Genomic DNA, 20,645 nt, shown 5'->3' on the forward strand with positions numbered 1-20,645 from the left:
CTAATTGCTCCTGATGTGCATGTTGGTGCCTTGCATGGTTTCCTCCGCCATCGGTGTGTGAATGGGTGATTGTAAATGTTAACAGAGTTAAGCAATTGAAATTGGGACTGACATTTAAAATTGTAAATGAAGCTTTGCCCTCTGGTCCGCATACCTGACAACTACCTTGTGAAAAAAAAAAAGTGAGCGACTCCCACAGCCACAATACAAGAGGAAGCGAGAACAACAATCTGGTACCACTTTCAAAACAAACATGGGCAAATTCTCCTTCTACAGCACAGCCACCCAAGTGTAGAATGCCCTGACTCCCCTCAAAAAATGTAAATCCCTGGCGTCCCTTAAAATAGGCCTGAAAATCCACCTTTCAGAATGCCAAAGGTAGAGGAAATGATTCCCCCCCCCCCCCCCCCCTTAGTCTAGTGACTACCCCACCTCCTTATACCCCCTTCTTTGTTCCCCAACCTATATATTTTTGGTATTTTTACCTTTTATGATTATTTGATTGTTGTTGTTATTTTTCACGTCATGATTATGAATTGAATACCCAGGACCTGAATGGAAACAAGACCGCAAGGACTTTTTTCGGTGATCCCATTGGACGTGTGTTTGACTGTACCCTGTACTGATTACACTTCTGCCAATAAATAAAGTATTCAATCAATCAATCATGTAATGCGCCTTGGATGAAGGCGCTATATAAATGCACCATTTACCTGAGAGGTCTGTTTTAGAGAGCCTCACCTATCTCTGGCCTGTGGGTACAGCTGACACGGTGCCAGAACTCAAGGTGTGGACCTATGGGAGAGGCATGGCTGTTGAGAAGGGAGTGGACGTGGCTGAACAGAGCAGGGGAGAGGTGAACGTCACCAGTGTTGCCACGTATGCTTATTATAAGCTAATTGTTCTTCTGTAAAGTTGCCTAAAGTTGCCAGGGACCAACATACCAGATTTGTTTGAAAACTGCTCACGGCGACTTGTGGCGTGCGACACATTGTGAGCTTGTAGATCGGCTATTTTCAAATGGCCGATCCATAATAGGTTTAAAGGGCACATGATGTGGCCTACAGTCGGTTCTTTTGGGCTTGTTGTCATAGACCTGGTTGCTTACTTCTCTCGCAAAGTCTGGCAACACGAACGTCGCCCAACAGGTAGGGAAGAGAGAGAGAGAGACATAGAGGTATGGGCAGGTACGGCTGGGCACGGTGGTGCTGTATATGCACTGTAGCAGAAAGGCTAATCTGAGGAATGTCAACTGAAAGAAGTGCTCTTATGGAGTGTGCCCCGCGCCCCCCTCCCCGCTTACCCCCGGCCTTACCCCCTGCTGGGAATCTGTGCCAGATGGAAGAGGGTGGGCGCACAGAGACTATAACTATCTATCGGTCTGCCTACGTGTGAGCGTGTCATACAAGCCTGCCGTGTTTTGAGTTGTAGTGTGTGTAAATTGTATATACACACACACACACACACACACACACACACACACACACACACATTATATACAGTATATTTGTGTGTTTGTAAACTGACAAATGGAGGATGGCTTGTTCCACCGAAACCCCCCTCCCCCTGCGCAGGCTTCAGTCGATCGTTTTAATCTCCCCCCACACGTGAGCGAGGGGACAGCCTTTGCTGGAACTTGGCACACAGTACAGGGTGGGGTAACCAGCTCAGACCGGATTGACAACCTCCCTTTTTAATACCGTTCCCTTGCAGCTTGTTGCGTGTCCTCTTCCTCCTCCTGTGGGTTTTTTCCACAGGGTCTGCTGTATCTGGCAGCCCCCCCCCCCCCCCCCACACACACACACACACACACCCTCTCCTCCTCCCTCTGTCCCCACTCTGGCACTCTGACTGACACGGAGTGCGCAAGCTGCACTGCCCGGCTCCCAGCATGCACTCTGATCCCCACTGTCCTCTTTCTCTACTATGTCCCCCGCAAACTCTTAGTTTTGCATTTGCAGGAGCATGCATGCACACAGGTACACATACTGCCATGCCCATACGTATAATACATGGGCACACACACACACACACACACACACACACACACACACACACACACACACATACACACACACAGTACACAGCCATGTGTGCTGTGCATAAATAGTAAATACCAATCTATGCATATTACACAGATATCTACAGTCCTGTGTTCAGCCTCCCGCTTATGTTAACGCTGGCCAAAATAGCAATTTATTCAAAATCATTGAGACCACTCCACTACACATTGTAATCTCTTATCCAATTTTATACTTAAGTTTGTAAAATACACTTGTTGTGCCAATAGAGTTTTGCTGTAAAATCATGAGGCAGAAAAAGAGGTGTGTAGGACTATGGTGTTAGAACAATATGGCTCCCCTCCAGATACTTGGGCCAGTTGATGAAGAGTCACGTAGGTGTTAAATATTGGGAGTTATACTGATCTATGGAGTCATATTGTCGCTTACCCGGTGGACTGTTGAGGTTATATATCAATGTGATTAAGAATAACAGATCTGGTTATTAAAGAATGCACAATGTCCCCGCCCCCTAGTCAGTCAAAACGCATCTCACAACTACAGCAGTCAAAACAACTTTGCTACTCCTGACAGGTTGTTTCACTTGTTACCATGTCAAGTGAATGACAAAGGTGGTTTAAAGGTATCTACTAAATTAATTTGTTATGACTGGCGGTGTGCATCTCACCCTCCGGGACTGATTTGATTCACGATCAGTGATTGGATGCAGATACATTTTAAGCACCCAATGATCGATACGATTCAATTCAGCCCTCAGGTCCCTGTCTCAATGTAATATGATGCTGTGTGATATGATGCGTAGACAGTATTTGCTCACCGACGGTTGACATCCTTGTCAAAACAATGGGGAGAGGAACTCAGACATGAGAGGGAGGAAAGTTTGCTTTCTAGGGCGAGGGGCGGGCACACTTGTGATGTGAGCCTTCACACTTGCAGGAGGATTGACGGGCAGAGAGACGCAAGCATAAAAACATGTGTCGGACACTGACCATTCCACGTTTCAGATCAATGTGTGTTTAGCAATATCTTCAGGTTTAATATGAGAAGACTGACCTGGTGTCTTGCTATTCAATAGATGGCATGGAATTTAAACACATCTAACTGCTTGTAAATTGTAAAAATATAGAAATAAAATAGGTACAACGGTTCCCAGAATAAACATTTGAGTTGCCGAAAAAAGATTGGTCTTCAATTAATCCTCTTTTAATGGATGGACGGGGCTCGGGACATGCAGTTGAGTTGGAATTAGGTCATGAACCATGGACTGAACTCTTGCACTTGGGGGGGGTTTGCAGCATGGTTTTGGCCTTTGTGCAATTTAGCTCTTGTGTGTTATAGTGTGTGTTGTATTCTCAGCAGCCTTACTGTATGTATAGACATCTGTGATGAAACAATGAATTCCTCTAACTCCCCCTTCGTTCATCCACATGCTGTATAACTATGACATGAACAGTGACCTGATCTTCATCCTCCTCTTCCTCTCCTGTTCCCTCAGACAGGCAGACGGACAGACGACAGGACGGACACGCGGGCGGCGGCTGTGCTAGGCGGCTCGGCGGCAGGCTGGTGGAAGATGTCGTCAGGGGCCGGCGGGCGAGGGGGAAGGCGGCTCAGGGGGACGGCGGCCAGCGGGGGCGGCGGAGGCCGCGGAGGGGCCGGGGAGGCAGAGGAGGGCCCCGTGGGGATCCCCTTCCCCGAGCACAGCGCCGACATCCTCGGAAGCCTGAACAAGCAGCGGATGAGCGGTCTGCTCTGCGACGTGCTGCTCGTCACCCAGGACCGCGAGTTCCCAGCTCACCGCTCCGTCCTGGCCTCCTGCAGCACCTACTTCCACAAGCTCTTCACGTCGGGGGCCGCCGCGGACCAACAGAGCGTCTACGCCCTCGACTTTGTGGCGGCAGAGGCTCTGGGAGCGCTGCTGGACTTTGCCTACACGGCCACTCTGATGGTCAGCCACAGTAGTGTAGCCGACATCCTGGCCGCCGCCCATCTGCTGGAGATCCCACCCGTCCAGGACGTCTGTACGCACCTACTGGACACCAAAGTGCTTTCCCCGCAGGTAACATGTCATTCCTATTGAGCACCGCTCAGCTCTGCACAACGGCACGCCATAACTAGGAAAGACATCTCGTAGAACGGTGGCTTGTGGTACAGTGCAGTGCTGTTGGGGACTTTGAAGGGTACAGTATGTGTTGTTGAAGAACTTGGGGCCCCTGGCCGTCATACCATACCAATGCCCCTCCATCCCTTTATCAAATAGTCAGCTTACATCATGGCCCTTATTAGTTTCTCAATCCGTCCCATACACAGTGCAACACATACGCCCACAGCTCCAGGGTTACTCTAACACTTACTCATGCTCAGCCTGTGTGTGTGTGTGTGTGTGTGTGTGTGTGTGTGTGTGTGTGTGTGTGTGTGTGTGTGTGTGTGTGTGTGTGTGTGTGTGTGTGTGTGTGTGTGTGTGTGTGTGTGTGTGTGTGTGTGTGTGTGTGTGTGTGTGTGTGTGTGTGTGTGTGTGTGTGTGTGTGTGTGTGTGTGAGAGAGATGGGGTGGGGTACCCAACATTCTACAGACCCAGCATATCACAGCTAGGCTTCAACATTCACATGATGTAAAGCATGTCAGATAGATTGATTGTGTGTGCCGTACCCTAGTGCATTGACGTGTACCCCCTCTCCCTGTGTGTGATGTACTATTTACATGGACTAAGGCTAAGCAATGGTGTGGTGGACGTAGGTAACTGTGCACTTTTGTGCCTCTCTGCGTAACTCCCTCCATCTCCCTCTCTGTCAGTCTCCTATTTCTTCCACTGACACACTTTCTCTGTCCTTCCCACTCCCTCTGCCCCCCCCCCCTCCACCTCCCTCTCCCAGGCGGGCAGTGAGCAAAGAGATGAAGACGAGGATGAGGAGGAAGGGAAGGGCAGAGGAGGCGGGGAGCAGGGGAATCGTCTTCGGGCCCGGGAATACCTGGAGTACTTCCAGAGGGGGGCGCACTGGAGCAGCAGCTGCAGCACGCCGGAGCTCAGGGACCTGCCCACACACCTGCACTTTAACCACGGCAACGGAGGGCCCCACAGCAATGGGGCCCCTGGAGGCCCCAGCGAGTACTACTCCCCTCTGGCCCTCGCCCTGGCCCAGGCCCCCACGCAGGAGCAGGACGAAGAGGACGAGGACGAGGATGAGGAGGAGGAGGAAGGGGAGGCGGCACAGGGGGAGCCTAGAGACTGGCCACGGGGCAACGGAGGAGGGCCAGGCTCGTCTTATTACCCTCCGTCCCAGAACGGCCACTTCTACCTCTCCGCCGAGTCCAGGCTGGGGCAGGAGGCAGACGTGGGGGAGGGAGGAGGGAGGGAGGCGGCAGACAGGGAGCGGGGCTCCGCCAGCGCCCTCCTGCAGCAGATGATGGAGCGCGCGGCCGCCGGGGAGGAGCCGGGGGATGGGGACGATCCCGACATGGAGTTTTACTTGAATTATTTTAACAGCGCACAGCACGAGGACGCAGCCTCGGCCGCTGTGACACAGGGACTGCTGCCCGTGTGGGCGTCACGGGGCGGCGCCGGCCACGAGAGGGGAGGGTCAGCGGGAGAGAGAGGAGCAGGAGAGAGGGGCAGTGGCGGAGAGAGGGGTGGAGGAGGAGGAGGAGGGGCCGGAGGAGAGAGGAAGATGCGCTCTAAGGCCTTCCAGAAGTGCCCCATATGCTCCAAGGTCATTCAGGGAGCAGGCAAGCTGCCCCGCCACATCCGAACACACACGGGAGAGAAGCCCTATGAATGCGCCATCTGCAAAGTGCGCTTTACCAGGTAAGCCCAATTAATGAGCTGACCACCCCATGTGAGAGATCTACTAATAGTCTTGGACTCAGCCCTGTAGCCAATGGCAGTCAGCACCAAACCAAGGGCAGGGGTATTAGTACCAACCAACTTAGCACGGTATTAAGTTAGCAACTCCATTTTGATGATTTGACTATTTTACTCCAGACCAAAGGGTGCTTAATAATTCCTAGCTCTGTATTTAATCACCCTGCCTATGCTGTAGCCTGAATAATATATTTTTGCCCAGTGTGTACCAAAATGCTTATCCCATTTTCTGTTCCTTTATGACAACCTGTGTGTCCAGGTTGTCATAAAGTCCTGTTTTATTGTGACAGGCTCCATAGCAAAGTCCTGGAATATTAACATAGGGGTCCTATAAAAGAGGGCTGGGCCGGTAAAGTGTTATCTTCCAAAGAGCTGCTATAAAGTGGTGTGTTCTGATTTTGAGGGGGATTACAGGACCAGAGTTGTGCCCTATCTGTGCCAATGCAGTAATTTGAACTTGTGATCTCTGGTAATGTTGATTATTGCCCACAGCAGAATGGCTCCCCTGCCCCCCGCCCCCTCTCTCTTAACCTCCCTAATGCAATTTGCCATGTGCTGCTCATCTCGTTGTGGTACATCCAGGGTGAGGGGGCTACATAAATTCCCCAATTGTTTAAGCCAGCTACGGCTTCTTCCTTGAAGCCAGTCGCTTAATGAATTAATCAGTGGACATGCAAAGGAAATGGATGCAACAGGGTCGAAATACCAGGAGTAGGACCCTTTGCATTAGCCAGCAGATAGGCAGAGAATCCCTTTCCAATCTAGACTTGCTTTCCAGCTAAATGCGTCCGGCAGTGGGAAGGGGTATTGTAATCGTAATCCTGTTTGATCAGGGTTAAGAGTGTGCCTCACGCTGTAATAAATCACTCCTGTCCTTTAAATAATTCACCTCTGTCAGTGTGCCACTTTGTTCCAAGGCCCTGGCCTGTTGTGTGTGTGTGTGTGTGTGTGTGTGTGTGTGTGTGTGTGTGTGGGGGGGGGTACCTACTTACCTACTGTACATGTCTCTCAGTGTCTTGCTAATTTGAGTAGTTTTGCCCCAGAACCTACATTACAGCTGGTGTTGTGTTCGTTTATAGACGAATTCAGAAACTGAGTAAACGCAGTTTACGTATTTCCTGTAGGCAGAGCCGACATTACTGCGGGGTAAACCTGCCTCTTAAAAAACCTCTTCTACTAAGGTGAATGGTAGAGTCACTGATGTACAGTCTGCCTCAAACATTACTCTTTTACCTGCTTTTTACTAACACTAACATTACAAAGATGCCCAGAACATCGGGTTGAACCTGTGTAGTTTATGGCTGCTCCAACAGTAGTGGCGACATTCCAAAGAAAAAAAAACGAAATGTCAAAATATCCACCACGGTGGCTGAGAGCAGAGCCATAGAGTAAGACAGAGACAAAGCAGTGAAAGGTCCTGAAAGATACATAACATCAGTCTTACCCAATACCCAATCTTTCTGTTTTATGAACACAAGGCTGCTGTACTTTATACCTCATACTAAGCATTTAAAGTATGAGGTATAAAGTACAGCAGCATTCTGTTCATAAAACAGAAAGATTGGGTATTGGGTAAGACTGACGTTATGTATCTTTCAGGACCTTTCACTTCTTCGTCTCAACCATTACTCTATGGCTCTGCTCTCAGCCACCGGGGTGGATATTTTGACTTTCCGTATTTATTTATTTTTTGAATGTTGCCAACTTGCCACTACTGTTCGAGCAGCCATAAACTACACAGGTTCATCCCGATGGTCTGGGCATCTTTGTAATGTTAGTGTTAGTAAAAAGCAGGTAAAAGAGTTGAGGCAGACTGTACATCAGTCACTCTACCATTCACCTTTAGTAGAAGAGGTTTTTTTAAGAGGCAGGTTTACCTCGCAGTTATGTCTGTTCCGCCTACAGGAAATACGTAAGTTGCGACTATGAGACCCGTTTCTGAATTTGTTTATATGAAAGCTAACACACCCAGGTGCTGTGTATGTTTGCTTAGTTGTCTTGACTATACTAGTCAGACTTGAGTGCTAGAGTGAGGTAGGAAGGATTAGGGGAGAGGAGTAAGTCCTATTAGACAGAGAATACAGGGCAGAATGGTGGGTGTAACATTTAGAAGCAGAATACCAATACGCAATGAGCCAGAGCTAGATGTATTGATTGTGTCATCAAGTGGTATTTGTGATCTTTGTACACAGATTAGTCTAGAGAGCATAGTAACTCTGTCTGGACTGACCCCAACAGTTATGGTAGAACAATGATAATGACAATGACAATGATAATTTATGACATGTTTTCTTATTTATTTATTTTATTCTTCAAGTAATAATGTTTGTTGTCCCCTCCCAACATTATTATTATTTTTTTTGAACTGTTCCTAACTACACAATACACATTGAACATTGCACTTTCTTGTCAATCCTCAGCAGTGAGAAATTGCATAGATAACAATGTAAAGTTTATGGCTTGTCCTCAGTTGACCCTGCTACCATCACGGAATTAGTCTGTTGGAAGGGCTCCAAAAGATGGCAGGGGGAGCATAATTGGACATGTAAACAACTAAAGCCTACATTGCATGTTAAGTTGTTAACTCATATGCATTGAATAATTTATTTATATTATTATTGTTATTATGTAGTGGCTCTATGTCTACTACAGAGCAGTAACGTAAAGTATTTGTGTGGAGAGGTACTCGACATTCTTTTCAATGTAATCTTGTTTACTTTCTGTCCTCTCAGGCAGGACAAGCTCAAGGTTCACATGCGTAAGCATACGGGAGAGAAGCCTTACCTGTGTACGCAGTGTGGGGCTGCCTTCGCCCACAACTACGACCTGAAGAACCACATGCGCGTTCACACCGGCCTGCGTCCCTACCAGTGCTCCAGCTGCTTTAAGACTTTCGTCCGCTCGGATCACCTGCACCGCCACCTCAAGAAGGACGGATGCAACGGCATCCCGTCCCGCCGGGGCCGCAAGCCTCGGGTGCGAGAGCCCGGCCACCCGGAGGTCCCCCTCGGTCTGCTGGGCCACGGGGCCGTCCCGGGGCCCCGCGGCATCAAGGGCCGGCGGCGCTCGGAGGCAACCTCCGTTTCAGAGGTGGAGGGGGCTGTTGGGCCACATGCACACAGTCCTGAGCTGGAGGAGGAGAGGGCAGGGGAGCCGGGGCCCTGAGACTGCAGGGGTAAGGAGGACACTGCTGGACACGCCATAGTCACTCTGCACCGACCTGTGAGATGGGCCACAGAACAGAGGAGAACAAAAACAAAACACGCTAAGGCAAACTTTAAAAGAAAAAAAAAACACAACTAACTATTCCTCTATAAACCAAATCAGGGTGTCACAAAAATCTAATCTTTATGTTTCTTTCTCCATTTGCTTTAGGAAACAGAGTAGAGACACAAACACTCATGTCAGTTTGTCTGATTAAAAGAGCAAAGAACGCTTCAAATCACACACCCATGACGTCCACTTTCTGGGTCATTTTCCTTCCTTTGTAATCTTAGGGAGTTTTTGTACATTGGCATAACATGCTTGGGCAAAATGTGTACAGTAGATACAGAGCAACTCTGAGAAACTATGCAGTTTAATTTAGATTTATATTGGTCTTGTCCTCACAGCCTTCAAGCTCTAAGCAAGGTGTCTGTCAAGCGCCTTCTGGCTGCTGTACGGGTGAAACGAGGACAAATCCGCTGAGTGAAAACAACCCTTTTTCTATTCTTTTGCAGGTCTGAAATGTACAGTTACCATAGAAACAACATTGCCACATTATGGCATATGCAAGTCTAACTCTCACCACCACACAATTTTGATGCAACATTTTTTTTCTCTAAATGCTCCAGAAAGAATCTGACAAGGGTTTGATTGAAGTGTTACTTACTCTATAAAAAAAATATATATATATATTTTAAGAATTTATGGTTCAACTTTTTAAGAAAAAAAAAATGTTTTGCGTTGAGCCGTATCCATGTTTCTGGGGGCTCTTCTGATGCAGGGCTAGGGAAGATGAGGAGAGGAGGGTCTGTGTTTATAAAGCACTACCATCGTCAATGTATCTGTAAGCTTGGCTACGTTGCCTCTTATCCCTCACAACCCTGCGATTTCAGCATTTCTAATTCCCTTTTTGATTTGTCTTAATTTTTGTTGTTGTTAATGTCGTTTGTTCCTTTTTTTGAGTTGACTGCTTCGGGTACTTGACACTTTACAATTGTATACATTGTATATATACAGCAGATGGTGATATGACATTAGTCCCTTCTTAATGCTGAGGTATACTTACCAATCGGGTTTTTCCTCTTAGGCTTGATGTCATATTTCTCACAGAGTGAAGCTTTTGGGGTGAACGAAACAAACTGTATGAATGTTAGATAAGAAAACAAGAAAAAAAATACTGAATTGAGAAACCCAATCGGTCCTAAACTTAAACACTTGACATGCCCAAAGGATGCGGATATTGGATGAATGAATGTGCTTAGCTTCGTGCAGTTTTTCGGAATCTGTCCTTGTGTGACAAGACGCGGGTAGCATTTAACCAACAACAGGTTAAATGAATGGCAGGGAGCCTGGATGGAAGAATGATAAGAGTGGGAAGGAGAGATGAGCACCTTTTCTATGTTTGCACAGCTTTACTAAAGAAATCCAACTGAGTGAGGGGAAGGGGGTATATTTAAAGGAGGGCGTCTGGTGGCGGGACAGAATGCGCAAAGGTTTATGTATTGCGCTTATTCCAATCGTTTTTGCCCTAGGGACCACGAAACCATGAGGCAACCTGTGATGAAGAGAGCAATAAATACCTGTCCAAGTTGGGAGGCCAAATAAGAGCACAGCTGCAGCTGGTCGGTGGGGGAGGGGAATCCATGGAAGGGGAGGGGGATCTCACAATGTCTGTTGCATTCCAAAAAATAATCTCCCCCATGCACAGCCACGTTTCCAGGCAGGAGGGGATCAAATCAGGCCTTGTTTCCCTTCTCTCTCTCCCTCTGTAGTCCTCTAATGCCCCCAAACCAGCCTAGAGGGGATATTATTGTATTAGAACTGGGTGTTGCTGTGGGTAGGATGCCTGGCTGGTGCTGGCAGTTTTTTGTGTTATGTGTCTTTGTGCACATGCGTGCATGCGTACGCACGAGCACACACACACACACACACACACACACACACACACACACACACACACATGGGTGAGTATGTGTGCGTGGCAGCCAGGGTCCCTCTGGCCACATCATCATGATGTGAGTCAGCCACAGCCTGTTCAAACATGCACCCTGAACTGCCAGCCCAAATGCTGTTCCTCCACACACACACACACACACACACTCACACAGGGTCCAGGCATCCACTCGAGAAAGACTAAACACCAGAGCCAGCAAGCTATGTGTGGACACTGGACATTGTCAGCGACTCCATACATCTGGATTTGCTAGTTCCTGTGTTATTGTAGTCCAAATCCACAGTTTTTCCAAACTAGAAAATTGAGCTCGTAGGTGAAGGAGAAAACTAAAAATGGAGTCCCCCCCCCCCCTCCCCACCATTGCTGCTGCAGTGCTGTAGTTCTGAGTATCAGTCCTTTGCACCTTAATTTGGAAAGTAGCAGGTTCTGAATGCACTTTGTTACTGAGAAGGGCACTTTTGTCAACGAAACGGGTACTTCGAAACATACCAGTGGAGGACGACATCAAACCCATCCTCTTTCCTAGGAGGTGACATTGATCACCTTCACTGGTTTTGTTCAGGTTTTGATGACAAGCTGCCAAAAAAAATACAGATCTCTAAAAGAGAAGTCAGGTGGGTTCAGAAACGAATATGATGGGCTTTGTGACCTTAAATGCTTAAAAAGACAAAAGTTAACCCATGTAACTGATTGCACTTGAAGTTAGTTGGTAACAAAAATATATATAGATTTCTCTATATGTCTTAATGCAGAGCAAGGCGATGGAGGAAGGAGAGGGGCAAAGGAGAGAAGGCACTTGTGTGCCTGCACATTGGTGGGTGGATGCATACATGTCTGAGTGCATGCATGCATGCATATGTTGCTGACTGGCAGGCCGGAGGGTCTCAGGACAAGCCTGGATAAACAAACTTTGTATGTAGCCCATCTGGTCACCAGCTCTTCTCATAACTACACATAATTATTTTCAGAGGATCCAGACCTCAGTGGCAATATTTACACAGGATAACAAATATACTGGATGTTAGAACAACAGACTTGGCTATTGTCTGTTTCGGTTGTGGCATTCTAGTAGTTTATACTGGAATGACTGTTATTGCCGATCTGTTATTTCCTACAAGCAACACTGTGGTGTGATAAATCAATGGTTTTTGAGATGTTTGCATAACTCTTGATGCTATATCTTTATCGGTTTCTGGTTAGACCTCATGAACTTTTATTCTTCATTTCGGCTACTCCATTATGCTAAACAGCTGATTGATTTGTACTGTTTGACTCATAACAGTAGTAAGCTGTGTAAGTTGATGATATACCTGGTCCTGTATATGGACAAACACAAAAGCCACGTTTTAGGCGTGGGCAACAAAATGTCCTGGGATGTGTCACGTAACAAACAAATAGCATATTTTCAAATGAAACAAATTGTCGACAAAGCATAAATCATGCTTAAAGATGAGAGGAGCTTTTGGCAGTGTGGTATATTGTATTGACTACTGAAACTAATTTTGCATTAATGGGTCTGCTAAGCCTCCTGCACCATACCGTTATTTCTATATTTGTCTCACTCATTTGTTTACCAGCCAAAGCTTCCAAAGTTTAAGTAGAGGGAAAGCCCTCTATGATTGTCCTGCATCGTACAGTCCTGTAGACTAGACATACAGTATATTGAAGGCAGACTGAGACTCTCTGACCAGGCCAAACACCAATGTCCTCCTGAAAATATTATGCAGAAAAGTGTGTGGAATCATACAGACATTTACTTGAGTTCACGTTTTCTATTGCTGTTTGTTTTTTTCCTTATGGGCTTTAGACTCAGAGGTTAATAGATGTAATAGCTTATACTTTATGTCCATCTTTGTTCTCTTTTTTTTTCTCTGTAAAAGGTGTCATGCTACAGCTAAATTTTTCTAACTAATTTACATGGCTGCGAGTGTGCGTGCGCGTGTGTGTCTGTGTGTGAGTGGGTTGGGGTTATAGTTTTGGGTTATGGTGCCAGGAGGGTGGGGTAACTAAAGAGGTAGGGTATGGGGTGTTTTGGGTGGGGTTATGGATATAAAGCCTGATAGCACTGGAAGGAGTGCTTTAGCTGAGACAGCAAGAGTTTGCACTAAAGTTAAATGTCCTTGTCCTGCTTGTGGGAGAAGGGCAGGAGACCTCAGAACGGCCTGCGAGTTTCCATGAGCACAGAGCAGTGCATAATATACTCAATGGTCCAACACAGTGTCCATCCAACCCCTCAACAGATATAATCATAGTCAGAGTAATATACAAACGTCCAACAACCGCAGATACCAAAGGAGAGAGTCAGAAAAAAAAGCTTGACTTATATTAAAGTCATTGCACATTTTAAGCTACCAGTCTTTTGTTGGATTAATGGAATTTATATATGTTCAAATCTGAAGGCTCTTAGAAAGAGGTTTTGGATGTACTGTATGTTTTTGTCGTTACTAGCGGCAGTATGACAACAGCAAATTTGACATTTGCTCTTCCCGTTAAGAAATGTTCAAAAAGTCTAGGCCATAGTTGAAATACATAATATGCCTTTGGGAGGTAAGGCCTTCCCAAAAAACATTCTGAACATTGTTTGTCCTGGTCCGATGGCTCAAATGTATTCAGAGTGGCTATCGAGCATACATTTTAATTTAAATTATTCAATTTAGTAATCAGATTTTTTTCCCCCGTCTCCATTGAACATAGATCAGTAATGAATTGTTTAATTAGACTTGGTACTATTGGGGAAAACGCTAAATATGTTTTTGTAAAATACAGTAAGTAGTTTAGATTAACGCTTTAATGGTTTCAGTTTAATTTATAAATTGATTTAATTGAATAAAAATGTACCCTCACCCAAGTGGACATTGTAGGCTACAGTATGAAAGAATGTTCTCTGGGACTTTTGTGGCCTTGTCTTGAGGACTTGAGCATAATTTATACTTTGTATAAACAAATTATACATCTTATAAATTAGGCTTGATGCTTATTTTTATGGGTCCAGACATTTAGTTGCAGTCTGGGGCTGGGGCTCATTCCTACCAAGTGGATATTATAATAGGGTCATAATGTGCCTTAATTGCACACAGGTGAACAACGCTGTCAGTCTCCTGTATTTTCCTGCATGAAACAACATTGAAAATTCAACACTGTCCATAATTTGAGATCATATCCTAAAAGTCGGCAGTGACTTAATGCTGAACTCTGTCCGCTTGTCCTTAATTTTAAATGTATCTGAAATTGATCAACAGTCTACCAGTTCAGAACTATGTCTCTATATGGCTCCACGGGTGGTTTTAGCCTCAGCCCCAGACCCAAGGTTACTCTGACACAGGCTACACTGAGATGGTCTTAAAGCCTTGTGGCTACCGCTTTTGTTTGTTTGTTTGTTTCCCCCAAATTGTCCATGTCTTAATCTGTATAAAAAATTTGGAAGTGAAACTTTGAAGGCCATAAAACAAAGATGACCAACAACAATAACTTTGTGAATAATTACAAGAATGAGGACTTTGTAATGGCTGTTATATGATGATGATGATGCTGATGGCGGTGGTGGCAGAGAAGGGAGAGACTTGTTTGCTTTGCCTTGGCATTTTGATGCACACCTGAAATCTTTGTATTTTCCATCAGGCGCTCAATGCACAGCAGGCTGAGCGTGGCATATGCGATACGGCACCATGCACAGCATGGCTCTGGCACTCGACAGCCCTGGGTCCTTCACAAAGGCAGGTTGCAGTCTGTTAGCCACTCTCAGCCCAATGGGAACAGTTTGCACTTGGAGTCTTTCTCTGTCTCTTGGGGGTATAATGGTTTGCACAAAGATGGGAGGAGCTGGGGTGGGAGTGTTAGGGCGGACATACTGTACGGTACAGAAGAAGAGATTTTCATGGGTGACCTAAGAGATCCAGGTTTCATAGGAGTGATGGTGTGGGAAAATTACAAACCTTGAAATACAATGGAGCTCTTCACAGATCTCACAATGAGGGAATTGCAACATGGGTTTATGTTATTGAGTTGTTTTCTGTCCATGCAAGTACACTGATATTTAACATTTAAGGGTCCCGGGAAGTTAAAACTAGGAACAATTTCCTCATTGTAAAGTGACTGTGACCAGCCCATTACGCCATCTAATATTGATCCAGTGAACCGTTTGGTGGAGGGAAGCTAGGGAATTGGTTCTAATAGTCAAGTTTGTAATATTTCTAAAAGTAGACCGGATGGAAAAGCACAGAGAGGGGTGGAAGTTATGTTGCCTTTTCCTACTTCCTCCCTCATTCTTACCCCCTTTACTGCTGACTGGCTTTTGATCAAAGATCATGCACTCAGCAGGGGGATTTTAGAAGAGGTGGTTATGGCATGGGATTCTTTTTCTTTGCTTTTTTGCAGTCACCCCATAACAATTTAGAATACATTCCATAAGTTCATACGGTGATTCCCAATTTGCAAACTTGGCAGATTCAAAGGCGTTTTGAAGACGCCAGGAGGAGAACAATCACCATTTTGCAGTTTGTTTATTTTAAGTCTTTCTATCTTCCAATTAAATGCCCCTGAAATGTACAAGAGGGACAAAGAGACATGTTGACAGCAAGGTAAAATCCTCAGTGTAAATGTATGTGTACAAAATTAATGTTGGTTTGGTTTCTTTTGTACACTCTTTCTTTTGTACGCCCAAACCACACCGGTAGGAACTCCTTGGGACTGAACTGTTTTAAGGTCATCCTTAACCTGTGGATGACCTTACAAACAGTCTCGTCCCGTCTCGATCCTTTGGTGTGGTTTGGGCTTTAGAGTTATACATGATAAATTAGCATCAGATTTTGTGTTAGCATTTGGCTAGCCAACTGCCCCTTTCAGCTTCTGTGATTGTAACAAAGCACTTTGCGAAAAGGCCATCCCAAATTGTGTGTGCTATGGTTATCACTATTGTTATTTTGTTGTTCTTGTCAATGTTTGGGGATTTTTTTCTTTTTCATTACAGATGATTATTTAAATGCAAAAAAGAAAATGCAATGAAAATGGGGGAAAAGGAAAAACTTGAATATTTGACATTTGGATTGAAGTTTGTCAATGCTGCAGCCCCATCAGGACATGAGACAAAGAAAGTCCAGTTTACCACCACCTTATTTCTGTTCTATCCAGCTGGTTGCATACTTACACTATGGAATTTATAGGACCTGAGACTTCGCCTTATCCTCTCTCCATTTACAATCTCAGATCTCATTGGGAGAAAGGTCTTTGGATCTAATTTTGGGAGAATTTATTTCTTGTACAGAAACCTATGTAACAGTTGCAAAGCTTTCAGAGAAGGCTAGCTGTGCTGAATGTTAAACTTGCAGTGTTGTATCCACTGCAGAATCTGTCGTTGTCTGCTATAATACCCTGTCTATTGTAAAAGTAAATGACTGGATCTGGTATCCACACAGTACAGAAATACATTTGAAAGAGAGCTGAAATGACCAAATGACCATCATGCAGTTTTTCGAAACTGTACAGTTTGTCCCGGGCCGTGACATCTAATGTCAAATCAAGATATTTGCAGTAGAATAACGGAGATAATTCAAGTGTTGATCAAGAAAATATACCTACAGTAAATCTATAGCTCAGTAAATGGTTTAAACTCGGGACAAGAAAGAGATAGGCTATTATTTATAATAGATTGATTTGTTACTGTGATTATTGAGATAATCCTTTACAGCAGTTTGAAACGTTCCTGGGGTAGATTATGGGGACGGCAGAAAATGTCCTGTCACTCAGGCCTGGATGTTAATGAACCCCTTTCTCTTCACAGAGGTTGTTTTTACTTGCATAGCAGTATGTGTTGGACGCCGCAGGGGGTATATAGGTGATTTTTGAGGAATTTGCACTTTTTGGCGATAAGAAAAATTGTATTGTATATGAGACCACTAAATCCACACAGTCTAAAAACCATATAATTCCATTTTGTTTCAGTTTTGTTTTTAGTTTTTTTTTTTTCTCTCTCTTTTTTTCCCCCTTTTTTAATATATCCAAAAATGTCTGGCATCTGGTTGTCTGGTTTAAAGAATACAAGATCTTTCTATTAAAAAAAAACTATGGTTTCAATGTTTTGCGTGTATGTATGATCCTGATTTCATCCCGATGTCCTACACATAATGCATCTTACACTTAATGTCACTAATGTGAATTGTTAAGTGATGCTTTTATTTCATTATTGTCAAAAGTAACTCTTTTTTTTTTTTATGTAGGCTATTGTAAATTACACAATATGTTGACCTTGTCCGAAGATCATTAAGATTGAAACAGCCGTTTCAGCAAAGGCTTTCCCCATAATATGGAATGCATGCTGGGGTTTAAGAGGTTAAGAGTAGACACATTAAACTGGCTCTGGACTGCTGGCCCTGCGCCCCTGCGGTCTGTGGCTGTGCACCTAGGCTCCAATGTAGCATGACAGCGTGTTGTGGGTTCGAGTCCCGATCCCGACAGCAATTGCTGAGTGTCACTCCCAAAAATACATTTATATTAAACCAGTGCTTCTCAAACATTTTCATGTCAAATTGATAGTGTATGTATTTGGCCGTGGACCCCCATCTAAGATATTGTGCCAATAATTTTTTTTTTTTAATCTACAAGCTCACAACATGCTGGGTCCCCAACTTGTAGATCGGTGATTTTCGAATAGCCAAAGTATAAAATAGTGTTAAACTAAATTAACTTATTTTGCTGGGGACTCTCTGAACCCCCACACTTTAAGAACCACTGCATTAAAACCAAGTTATAACCTCTGTTTTTATTTTAAGGTTTTGTGAATTTACAAATTGGTTCTACAAATTTCCCAGAAGGTGGCAGTATTATCCCTGCTTTGAACTATTCCAGCATGAAATAATCCCTGTGGTGCTGCCAGCCACACATCACTGCTCCCTCTCTCTCTCTCTCTCTCTCTCTCTCTCTCTTTCTCACACACGCTCCCTCCCTCTCTCATTCACACATGCACCACAGCACAGACTAACTTGCTGTTTTACATCTTGTCAGATACCGGTACATAAAAATGGACACAAATGCAATCATGCTTAAAATTCAACTCATATCTCCCACCAAGATAAACCCACCGTCACATCCAGCACATTCTGTTCGCAAATACATTGTGCTTTGAGCTGGAAGTAGGCCTACTTCAGTAGCCTAGTATATAGCTACTGTGCTCCCGACAATCATTTTGCTCTTTTTATGTGAAAGAAACAAATTGAATGTCATCTTTGCATTGCATATATGCCCATATATATTTTATGTCTGTTGGTGTCAGACCACATGTGTGGTGATCCCCTTTCCTCAGATTCCTCCCAGAAGTCTTGACTGCAACCACAGGCCTGTTTGTCACCCTGTCTTCCTGTTTGTCTCAGAAAGTCTGTCTCCCTCAGGCCGTCCTGCAGGGTGACAGAGGTCATGGAACAGCTCATTAACCTCACCCCAACAGCCCACGTATTGCTCCAGGCCTTGCCTACACACACACACACACACACACACACACACACACACACACACGCACGCACGGCGCCCACATTTTATAATGCTCCACTAATAGCAGTCAATTTAAGCTCATTGCATGAGCAGCATGTTTTGGTAGATACAACATAAGATTAGGTGGAGAAGTGTGTGTAAGTGCAATAGTACATGCAAGCATGGGTGTGTCGCGTGCTGTGTGTGCATATTCACTAATCACTACTACCATGGCATTAATAATGTTTGTATGCCCTTTCAAGCGTCTACACGTACCTATAGGACCATCTGACATTCCCATAGATTGTGTAGGGAAATGAATCAGCATTTTGCCATTCTTGAAAAAAACCCTAATGTTAACATATATTAGGGCACGGGCCGCAAAGCATATTTATTAAAATCCATTCATGTCAAACCTGTTGGCCAGATGTCTTGAGGCTCCAAGTCATTAATTCCTATGTTTGTAAGGTACCTAAAACACAGTGGGATATGATGTTATTTTCCATGTACATGCCCCATTGTTGCAGTCAAAACATATTGGATAAGAGGAACGGCGGCACTTCAGGGGCTGGGAGATGCCTGGGAGCTGTTGTCTGATGTCTCTGGTGGCATTGTTCCCTTTATGTGTGTGTGTGTGTGTGTGTGTGTGTGTGTGTGTGTGTGTGTGTGTGTGTGTGTGTGTGTGTGTGTGTCTGATGTGGTCGTGCACCTGTTTACTCGTGTTTGACAATGCTATGTGGCTTATATGTGAAAGCATGGGTTTATATTGTGTATGTAGATGCACAAACATGCACATCATAGTCGTTTTCATCGATTTTAAACAAGCTACGTATGAACGCTTGGAGATGGGTTATAATGTAAGGCAAAAGGGGGAGACACACACACTAGCCTCGTTTTCCCTGGTACACACCTTCCTCTGGGGATATAAAAATGCCCCTGCCTCCACAAGCTGTGAGACATGATAGTTTCATCCAAACTAGCTACCGTCCTCAATAAACACACGTGAGCGAGTCAGCGACTCTCTGCGGCATACATTTCTAGCGCTCTCTTGGGGTGTATTTTGTTCAGATCAGGTGTCTAAACTACTCAATATGACAATAATTAAGCAGTGTTGAAGACATGTGTTCTTTCTTATGGTGATAAGGGACATTGACCTCTAACCCATGCACCCCTGTAGCCCCACCCCACCCTGCATGTATCCCACACCCAGCCCTGCCTCTCCCTGTCCCCTGTCCAACTCCCACCAGGAAGGGGAGAGAGGGGACGGGAGAGGCTTGGAGCCTAGCCTCTGGCCATCCCTCAGCCTCCCTGGAGAACGGAGGACCGAGGTACCTTTAAACCACTGCGGCAAAAACAGTACCAAAACCCTGCAGTCATTAATATGCAAAAATGCAAATGAGTAGGTAATTAAGAGCTGGAGCTCTCTGGAGGCTCTTTGATTGCTAATGAATTCTAATCTGCAAAGAAAGGGGGGAGGGGAGGAGAAAAAGAGATGAAAGAAATAAGGGAAAACAACGAAAAAAGCCTCACCCTAAATTTTTGTCATAGCCGTAAGTTTGTGTGCCAGAGATGTGGGTTTGATGTAAATTGTTAGCGGTCTCGTTTTTTAAACAATACTGTAGTGACACAACGGTGTGCAATCTTCAAAATGGGGATAGGTTTGTTGCATTTCCAATTTTTCCATTCACTATACAAGCTTATTAAGAAATGACTCAAGATCTAAAAATGTGTTTTATCAATTGGCAGAGATTACTTTGAATTGCACACAGCCAATTAGATGACAGACTCTTCTGACCTGTGCCTGCCAAAGTAAAAAGGGAGATATAAGACATCAGATATTATAACAGTACGTGCTTTGCTGCAGTAGCAGCTGTACTGTGGAGTAAAAGGAGATGTCATTTCATCACTTCTGCTAGCAATAACACATCCCCACTTCCACTCACACAACACAACTCATTCACTCTCTCTCTCTCTCTCTCTCTCTCTCTCTCTCTCTCTCTCACACACACACACACACACACACACACACACACACACACACACACACACACACACACACACACACACTGCTGTTATTGTTGTTCCAGTGCTCCCACGACACCAACAATCTCTGTCTCCCTCCCCCACACACGCTCACATCTATCTCCCT

The 20,645-nt window shown here is 45.0% G+C and overlaps 1 protein-coding gene across 3 annotated transcripts in view; it reads left to right on the forward strand.

Annotated features, from left to right (window-relative positions):
* Positions 1–17,109, forward strand: part of zbtb7a (zinc finger and BTB domain containing 7a) — a 28,760-nt gene extending 11,651 nt beyond the window's left edge. For 2 of the 3 annotated variants that reach the window (XM_080769848.1, XM_080769847.1), the window contains exons 2-4: positions 3,517–4,080; positions 4,895–5,823; positions 8,613–17,109. In XM_080769848.1, the coding sequence (XP_080625974.1) occupies positions 3,595–4,080; positions 4,895–5,823; positions 8,613–9,045 (1,848 nt within the window). In that variant the 5' untranslated portion in view covers positions 3,517–3,594 and the 3' untranslated portion in view covers positions 9,046–17,109. The remainder of the gene's footprint in view (positions 1–3,516; positions 4,081–4,894; positions 5,824–8,612) is intronic. The other variant, XM_080769849.1, reaches the window with a different exon arrangement.
* The last annotated feature ends 3,536 nt before the right edge of the window (positions 17,110–20,645 follow it).

Source organism: Protomyctophum bolini, assembly GCF_963924005.1.
Source record: "Protomyctophum bolini genome assembly, chromosome: 8".
NCBI classification, from domain to species: Eukaryota; Metazoa; Chordata; class Actinopteri; order Myctophiformes; family Myctophidae; genus Protomyctophum; species Protomyctophum bolini.